Genomic DNA, 10,000 nt, shown 5'->3' with positions numbered 1-10,000 from the left:
CCTGCAACCTCCCCAATTTCCATTAAACTAAAGGTACAATTTATAGGAAAACTAGTGGGACAAAAATTTACAAGTGTTACGCGAAAACAATACCAACTAATTGTGAGACTAACGCAAAGGCAGCACCTAGAAAAAACTACCAAAACAGTACAATAAACTACAGATAAACCTCTACATAACTAAGGAGGCAGAAGATGAACATATAAATTAAAAATAATTCGCACACTCAGCTTTAAGTTTACATCCCGCCGATGCTTGACTTGAATAACTGCATAACCACCAGTGTGGACCACAAATATCATGATATAGCAAACTGGATTGAAACCAGCGAAAAATGCAGAAAGAAAACATCTTCCCAACCGTTTTCCACTTGAACACAAAAAGCATTGACTGTGTAAGAACTTTAGTTGATGTAGTATGGCTGTGTAGCCGCGTCGAGCCACAGAAAGCGCGCGAAAAATGAAGCCTTGCTTATGTTCAGGTGAGTTAACCTGGGTTGAGCCTGCCATCCAATCAAAAACCAGTACCTGGTCAGCGGTCGACTTAAAAGAAAAAGCTGACTTCAATGAGCTCTAAGCTTGAGCCCACGATGTGGTCACGTGATACTGGTCAGCAGATACCTTGTTTTGACAGGTGTCAATTGATCAAAAGATGGATGTCCAATATCAAAGATGTAATATATCAAACACGAGAAGAAGTGTTTCATCGGATATCCAAACACTGAGAAGCGAGTTTTTAAACCGATTTCGAGGTGGTTGGATATCAGATGAAACACTCTTTCGAGTGTTTGATATTGCTTCTCAAAGGAATCAGTATTTTAAGAGATATTTGGGATCAAAGTTGGCGAAATGTTATGCTTATTAAGACCACATATCCAAACTTCCTTCACGGTAGTGATTTCTTTTGTTTTTGGCTTATGAATTATTAATGCGTTTGAGAATTATGCTGTAAACTAGCATGATACTGGTCACATTGACATACATGGAGGGGTGGATGGACGTACGAACGTACCTATGTACGGACGGTTGATGATGTCATGGCTATCAAACCAAGATTTCTCGCATGGATGGGTTACCATATTTTCTTAACGATGGTGCTCCGTGCACGCGGAGCTCCGCTATAAGAATGTCTTGTATTCTTCTTGTTCTTAAAGTTGTCATATTCAGATTGTTGAGCAGAGTTTCGTATGTTTTGTTATTATCATCAGAAATAAGACGCAAAGCCTGCTTGTTTAGCAATTCTAATTTTCGCATATTTCCAGCTCCGCAAAAGTGCCATACACTACTTAAGAAATAGAAAACATGTACCGCGGCTCGTGTTCCCACAGCTTTTTCGAGTTTTCCCAAACTTTCACGAGTGTTTCTATTACATTATAGAAAATATGGCATGATAAAAGCTTTATACAACCTAGTTTTAGTATTAATTACTGGATACAATATTTCTGAAACGCTTAATAACCTTAAGCTGATTGTTAACAGGATCGCAGATGTCGGAAACATGTTTACTAAACGTTAATTTGCTGTCTAATTTAACCCCTAATAAGTTAATTTGATCTTTAAAATTATGTGTACGGCTAGTTTCTCCAAGGGTCATTACTTGAAATTTCCCGGGATTAGCTTTCAAACCGTTTATCTTGTACCAGTGAACTGCGTTGTCAAGTGTTTATTTTGCACTGTAAGGTGGTGTGCTGCCGGATCCTCATGTGAGTCATAGATTTGCTGATCATCTGCATAGATGTTTAAATTGGCTTTACAAAGAGGAAAATATCATTGATAAAAATATTAAATAAAAATGGACCAAGAGTGCTCCCTTGAGAAACTCCTCATTTAACACGTATCCAAGAAGAGTATGTGTCGCTGATTTTTACTCTTTGCTCTCTATCCTGCAAGTAATCTTTTAAAAGATGACATGTATGGTGGTTCAAACCGTAGGGCTTTAGTTTAATAAGCAGAAGTGCATGCAGTAGGCTGTAAAACGCTTTGCACAAATCGATGGAAATTGTTGCTACTAGTCTGTTGTTGTCAAGGCTGTCCATCCAGTCTTCAACCATTCTTAATAGCGCCGTTTGACAACTGTAATTTCTACGATAAGCTGATAGGTAGTCAGAGAGGATTCCATCGAAGTGAGCTTGAAGCTGGGAGGCAAGTAGTTTCTCAAATATGTTGTTAAACAGATGTTGGTCTATGGTTTATTTTGCTGAGTTCATTGTCCTTTTTAAATAAAGGTGTGACTTGGCCTTTTTTCCAGTTCTTAGATAGAGCAAAGAGGAAAACATATGACTGATGCAGATTCTTTAAGCAGTCGCAGAGTAATGTGGTCGTATCCACTTGACTTGTTTACTTTGATTTCTTTCAAAAGTTGCTCTGTGTAGATGGTGCTGATGGGTGAGAAACCAAAATCTGTGCGCTCCATGTCATTTTCTAAAATGGCTCGGACACTGGGATGCTCTTGAAAGTCGCCAGTGCTGTCCACAGGCTCGGCAATATCACTCGCTATGTTTACAAAATAATCATTAAAAATACTAATTATTTGCTTTTTGTTAGTGATCATCTTATTCCCTTCTTGTAGAATTACATTATTGGGCTTGTATGATTTACTGGTATGTAAAAAAGGTTGAAATGTGGTCCAAAATTGCTTTGGATCTTGATTTACAGAAGTCGACTTGCTTTTAAAGTATGAAACAATGGCCTTTTTTCGCAGAGAGGTACATTTATTCCTCAGAGATTTGTAAAGAAGATAATTTTCATCTGTTCTATTTCGTGTAAAGGCTTTCCATAGATGATTTCGATGGCGGATCGCTACAAAACAATGTTCACAGTGGAACACACAAGAACAAAGCAAGATCTAGAAATAACATAGAAATTTCTCCTTACCTTTAAAGCTTGCCGTTCCCAAAGAAAAATCATCTGTCCACTTTATCAAATACTGTCAGATGTGAGGTTTAATACTGTGTCAATCATCACGGGCGGAAAGGATTCCAAAGTAAATGTTTCCTCTCATCGCAATATCAGAACTCCATCACTGCGGCCAAGCGGTCTAACACACTCTCAGAATGCCAAAAAGCTTGGAAACGTGTGGGTGTTCTAATCGCCTATGCCTGTGGCATCCCACGTAATAAAATTATACCGTAAACGTCCATGTATAAGCCGCATCCGTAGATAAGCCGCACCCCGAATTTAGAAGCGCAGATTTTGGAAAAAAATGTAATACAATAAAGTTTGAAGTTCCAGTAACGTTCTATTGCTATAAACCAACAAGGACAAACAATCAAGGTTTCACCATAAAGTTGGAATTCCTTCGATATTGAAACAAAACGAACGAGTGTTTAGTAGCCAAGCTTTATAAATGTGGGGAGGAGTCTGGGCCAGGGCCTGGGTATCATGACCACGTCTATAAAGATGTTTGGAAACCCGCAATAGGCGAAACAATTCATGCAGAACAGGAGCTTGATAATGCAGTCGCCAAATTTGCCGAGAAGGTGGTCAAGGACAACGAAACAATCGAACATTTACCTCGCGAGTACTCGCGAATTTTGTGGTATTTTATCGCACGTGGCGGAAAGATATGCGTGGAAGTGACTGGCCGAAGACGTCACTGCAAACAGCTGTGCGGAGGAATGGAGATTCCTTGTAGGTTGGTGTTTACTTGTTCGAGCAAAGCGAAAATTAATCGCTTGGAAGAACTCTTAGAGAGCAAGATTCTCCGATAAACACTCGAAGACACATGTAGTTGTAGGTAATGACTAAACATTAAACAGAACTGCAAGCAAATTTAATAAATTAATATTAACAGTTCACACCTGACAATCATTACGCAATGAAAACTTACAAGAACTTGTATTGACATGAAATGTGCATAAAAATTGAAATATATATCAGACTCTATACTGAACATTGAACATTGATTAATTATTACTGCTATTCCAGTTCAGTTTATGTGATATTGCTTTACTTGTTCATGTTTAAAAACAGCTTTTGTCTCTAATTGTAGATTATCAGAAAGTATTTGATGCTGATCGTTCTTCTCATGTTGCAAGAGAAGCTTTGATGGTAAGTGAATGCTTGTTGTCCTTTGATGAACTTACAGTGTATGGATGCTTTCAAAATGGTATAGATGTACTCAAAACACTTGATATTTGAAGATCTTGGAGGAAGCTAATGCTTGCCCCCAAATCTCTTCCTGTCACATCCCATTTCAACCACATCCAAAGATCAGAGACTCTTAAGGCGAGAAGAACAAGCGACTGCCAGCTCAAAATTTTGTTAGAACAAAAGACAGTAATGTTCGACTAGTTAAGGCATCTGTGACAGGGTATAAGGCATGTTGGTTTTTCCCCACGCTTGCATCGCATGGTTAGGGCCCAGTTTAAGCAAGCAGCAGTAGTAGTAGTAGCAGGAGCAGCAGCAGCAGCAATAGTTAACAATGTATGTAGTAGTGGTAGTGGTAGTGTACGAAAGCCCACTTTCAATATACTGGTATATGAAAATTCAGTCCTAAACAAAAGGCACCATCTCGCGACTCGGCAATTTGATAAATATGTGATAAAGGGACTAATCGGGCAAGTAATTTTGCGCGAGGCCAATTTGAAATTACGAGCACAATCGTTAATTAATCGTAACTATGACAAAATGGTATTTGCCGTGGTTAATCGTAACTATGACAAAATGGTAAAATGCCTATTTGATCGCACGCCGATTACGCGACAAATAGGCACGCGTAAAACCAATCAGATTCAATAATTTTTTAACTACAGTGACTTGGGGGGAGGAACTTGGTGACTAAAGAGGATGTGAAAATCACCAACTGCATGTACATGTGCTCTCCTCTGGCAAATGAAATCAGAAAGATGTGTCAGGTGTCGATTGTGCCGTTGGTGGGTGGTTGTGTGGAGTCTTGTCAGTTGGAGGGTTTTTTTTAAAGATGTTGAGATTCCAGATATGTTGGGTGATTGTAGGTATCTGCAGTCTTTGGGACCACCCTACTCCTTCAGAAGACACTTGGTCTCTAAGCCCTAAGCCTGGGGCCAAGGCTAAGCAGTGTTTACGTCTGCAGAGTGAATACCATCGCCTCACAAGTTGTTCTGTCCACAGAAAGGCAGAGATATTGGTATTATTAATCCGCCATTGCATCTGCAGGAAATACTACGACGCATGGAGCATGTGGCCTAGGATACCTTGCACGGCCAAGTGGAATGATCCAACTTTTTGTGGAACAAACTCATTGTTTAACGATCTGAATAGGAATTATATGTCCGGATACTCATACGCAAGTGAGTTGTCCACTATCGTGGGTTCAATTCCCACCCTGGTCAGAGTTTTTCTCTGTCCTTGTTTGGGCCCAGTTCCATCAGTAGGGCTAACGCTCACATGGTTCATATGGGATAGAAATCTAGCACTTTACATTACACTACACTCTCTCCAGTTAACTCTGTTTAAAATATAAGCGCTACACAGCCAACGTTTGTATAAACGAACCTTTCCTTGTACTTGTTCACTATCTATGTTCAGTACTCAATGAATTTTGAAGGAGTAAAAGGGGAAGTATCACTACGGTCCCAGCTCTTCACTCTCTCCCATTTCAGGTCCTGGTGTATGTCCATTTTTTCTCTCTCCTTCTCCAGTACTCTTTTGTCAACGGGACAGGCAACGTCTACATTTTCGGTAACTGCTTCTGGTCTATGCTCGTACCACTTCTCAGAGTGGAGTAACTTATTCAGTTTCCATAGATTCCGGTGAATGACTCTAGCGATGTTTTCATGTCGCCATTCTTTGTACTGTTTTTGCACTTATTGTGTGCACTTAGAGGATATGTGCGCTACAGTTTCTTCCATTTCACCGCAAATCCTGCATAGAGGGCTTAACTCTTCTTTGTCGATGTGGTGTTTAATTCACTTGGTTCTGAGTTTGTTCTCAGTATGTACTTCTCAGAATCATGCCAGACTGGGTCGGGTTTGTGGTCATACCAGTTTGCTGTTCTTTCAAAACCACACTTCTCACTGAGATCCCAGTGGATAACGTGGGTGACCTTATAGTTTCTCCATGACTTGTACTGTTTCTGTGCAAGTGCAGTGCATTCTGATACTAGTTGGCTCACTGTTTCTGCTCTTTCTCCACACATTCTGCATGCTGGGGAAACACTTTGATTGTCAATAGACCAATTTCAATATATTAAAATTCAATCCAAAACAAAAGGCATCATCTCAAGGCTCTGGGGACTAGACTCATACAAATCCTTATATTTATTCCCCAGAGCCTCGAGATGGTGTCTTTTGTTTTTGATTGAACTTTAATAGATCGAAATTGGTCTGTTAGGTTCTTGGCACTGTTTGTATGCAAAGCCTGGTCTTGTGCGACCATAAGAAATTATTCACTTTCCTTTTTAGCTTCCCTCTCTTTTGGTGATTCCTCAGAAAAAAAGTTGTCAAACGATTTTCTTGAAACTTTCCGTGAATGTTCCCTACTAATCCCTGTTTTGAAAACTACAATAGAAAAGATATGTCACCATGCTTGCTTAAAAGATACAATGGTCCAATCTTACCCCATTGATGCCTGTACCGATACTAATCACATGTTTTATTTCACCGGCTCAGGGTGCATTTTGCAGTAGCTGAACAAAAGGGTTTTTAAAGTACCACTTGAAAAATTACCTGATAGATAGAAAGTCTAGAGCATATGGAACACTTTCTTACATAGTTTATGGAAAAATCACTCGACTTAGAACGACGTTGACTCAAAACGTTTCTGGAGGCGTTGTTTTCAAGATCATAATTTACATCCCTGGGTAAGCGGCTTTGTGTATGTTTTTAGCTATGTCTTTTTTCCCTTCCGAGAATTTTTGTTTGATTTTTTTGTGTTAAAGGGCATAATTTGTACACCAAAATTATGAAAGAAAAAATAGAGATCACTGTGCTTGTTTAAGAGTAAACCAACATTGTACCTGTCTATCTTGATTTTCGTAGATCGAAACAACAAAATTTGCCGTGTTCTCGGAATACGCACGCTTATTCGCAAAGAATTATTGTCATTCACAACTTTTCTTATGTGATTTGAGAACTGTTTTGGCTTGTATGATCGACTTACTTCATATTTAAATGTTGCAAATTTGACCAATTTGTAAATATTGACACACCGTATGAGCAGTACAGGATGCACAGTGCAATTCTGAGGAATGACCTTAAGGTGATTCCCTAGTATTGCACTGCGCATCCCGTTCTGCGCATAACACAGCATAGGCCATGTTCGTATTTAGGCATGCCTAAGAGGCTTTATGGTCAAATTTCACGATTCAGTTCTGTTTTCTTTGTCTCACAAGTCTCAACGGACATTTCTAAACAAAACAATGTTTCGAGAGAGTGAGAGTGAAACCGCGCTATCGGGGAGACGTGTTGTTGAAGGGTCGAGCTTGGTTTGCTTTCTGTTTTCTCCTAAACGAGGTTGGTGACCGATCTTTTTTTATTTTATTCTCCTACTTCCCCCCTTTCCTCGGATTCTTGGAGGTATTTCTTCGTGTTATTTACCTTGACATTAATGCCTGTGTCGCAAATGGAGGTTGGATGCCCAAGGATCTGGGGACTGGTACCAACGACCCAAACCCAGGTCCGTGGAATACCCCATAAAGCCTGCCCTACCCGCAACCCAGCCACGAGCCCCGCCCGCCACACAAGACCACAAATCAAGCACCCGTCACACTGAACAGTAAATTCAATGGAAAAACTATAAAGGAGGGGCCGTGACTCCCCTGAGTAGGGAGAGGAGGGCGGGGAAACACTTGAAAGCACCCGAGCGCCAACACACCGAACGCTGAGCCAAGCAAAACCACGAGGACATGTGAAGGCGCACGCATAATATGCAAAAGAGAACTGCTGACCGCTAGAACTGCCAGAAGACGCCACGGAAAAGCCCCACATGCAAATAACATACGCACACGCTAAAAAACGCTGCAGGCACACCCCCAAAATACTGATAAACGCTAACGCCACGCAACGCAACGCCACGCCTCGCCAGACAAACTGTGCAACTTTCTCCTGGTTGTTAACTAAGAGTAAATTGCATTTAACCCTATTTAACGCCTGTGTCGCAAATGGAGGTTGGGTGCCCAAGGATCTGGGGACTGGTACCAACGACCCAAACCCAGGTCGGTGGAACACCCCATAAGCCTGCCCTACCTGCAACCCAGCCACGAGCCCCGCACATCATGCCGAAAGGACCTCCGGGTTGTCCTTCCGGGTTGGACAACCTGGAGCAATGGGGGCTTGTCGCCACTCAGCCACAGCCTCCCAAGGGCCCAGACCTGAGGCACCAACTCCAGCTAAAAGCGACATCAATGCACTACCTGCTAAGCCAACTGACTAGACACCTGGGTCAGAACGCCAATAAGTGTGCGGATATACCGTTGGTACTCGACCACCGGCCTTGATGAGGTGATCCGGATCTCCCCGAACCGCAGCTGTAGTGGCTGCACCAATTCCCGGAAGCTGTGACCTGAGTAAGAACCATGATATCCCGCCGAGTGTAAAGTAGACTGCACCATGGATGACAGCCACTGCCGAGTTAAGGGACGACCGTCCACAAAGCAAAACAGCTGCCCTGGAGACAGGCCCCACAGAGCCAAGAAGTTACCAAAGGCCGCCGATGGGCAAATAGTACCTTTACCACGGCCTACGTAGATGACACAGCCAACACGAAAGGGGTCAGTCTGAGAGGACTTAATGTGGACTCTAAAACAAGTAGGATCCACAAATGCATCTGCTTGTACGTCACTAACCGCTAGATGGATACTGGGGTCAAATGAAGAATTAGTGGTGAACTTGCCTGCACGCAAGAAACCAAAAAACCCCAGGCAACACACCGCCCAGAGCATGACATGCTCATGGCACTTCAAGTCCAAGGAACGCTGAATGATCTGAAGGAGATCAATCGTAATCGGGAGGCGAATCGGGGGGGGGGGACCAACCCTGTACATGCTTTATGCCCCTCAATAAACGCTGCATCTGTAGACAGTTGACCTGGGGATCAGGTAAGCCGTTGTCAATGTGAAGGGACCACACTGCACTGAGGTATACCTTGATGGATGAGTGGTGAAGGTTATCAGCCAACAAGGGCCCCCTCTGGACTCAAAAGGCCCTCCTGGCGGCAGAACTCGGCATAGCGATGCTGGGTGGATAAGTAAACCCAACGTGTAGATGGAGCGAGGCCCTGAGTGAGAAAAAACCGGCATCTCGCTGTCAGGAGAGCTGGAGGAATTGGTGTTGGAGTTTCCGCGGCTTGTAGGGCCAGGTGCCGAAAGCGCTGCGACTGGAAACGAGAGAGAGAATCCACAACAAGGTTAGTTTTTCCACGAACTGATGACGCTGTAAAAGAAAATGAATGGCGCACTGCCAACAATACCAAGTAATGCAATAAAACCATTAAGTCTGCATCTCTGGAGGTACCTGACGACAATACAGCCACCACTGACTCGTTATCACATAGGAACTCGACCCGCCATGAAGACCACTGAGAACCCCACAAATGAGCTGCCACAACAATCAGAAACAGTTCCTTATAAGCAATAGAGATTGTTGAGAAGCTGACCACGCACCAAAAAACCATTGGCTGTTGAAAATCGCTCCAAAGCCCAAGTAGCCTGCAGCATCTGACGAGACTTGGAAGTCTAACCCTAAACCCAAAAAACCATTGGCTGTTGAAAATCGCTCCAAAGCCCAAGTAGCCTGCAGCATCCGACGAGACTTGGAAGTCAGGGAGAGGGGCCCAAGCAGGCATCAACAGCCTCCCAGCTCTGAAACTATTCCCGCCACCAAGTCAGGTCCAGATGAAACGCCCGGTTTAGCCAAATAGGGTGGTTGTTACGCCTAAATGTACATAACAAGTTAATCATCCGGTGGATAAATGTCCTCCCCTGGGGGGCAATCTTACAGACATGGTGGAGTCGACCACTCAGGGACTCTTGCTCAATGCAGGATGGATAGGCGTGTAGTGGGGCCCTCCAACTTACATGGGTG

At 42.7% G+C, this 10,000-nt stretch overlaps 1 protein-coding gene across 1 annotated transcript in view; it reads left to right on the top strand.

Moving 5' to 3' along the window:
• LOC138043247 (tetratricopeptide repeat protein 1-like) overlaps positions 1–10,000 on the top strand; it is a 38,585-nt gene that overhangs the window by 22,616 nt on the left and 5,969 nt on the right. The window contains exon 7 of the mRNA XM_068889419.1: positions 3,991–4,049. Within this exon, the coding sequence (XP_068745520.1) occupies positions 3,991–4,049 (59 nt within the window). The remainder of the gene's footprint in view (positions 1–3,990; positions 4,050–10,000) is intronic.

The sequence above is a fragment of the Montipora capricornis genome, chromosome 3 (genome assembly GCF_036669925.1).
Source record: "Montipora capricornis isolate CH-2021 chromosome 3, ASM3666992v2, whole genome shotgun sequence".
NCBI classification, from domain to species: Eukaryota; Metazoa; Cnidaria; class Anthozoa; order Scleractinia; family Acroporidae; genus Montipora; species Montipora capricornis.
Note: the sequence above shows the minus strand (reverse complement) of the source record. Positions and strands in the feature narration are given on the sequence as shown.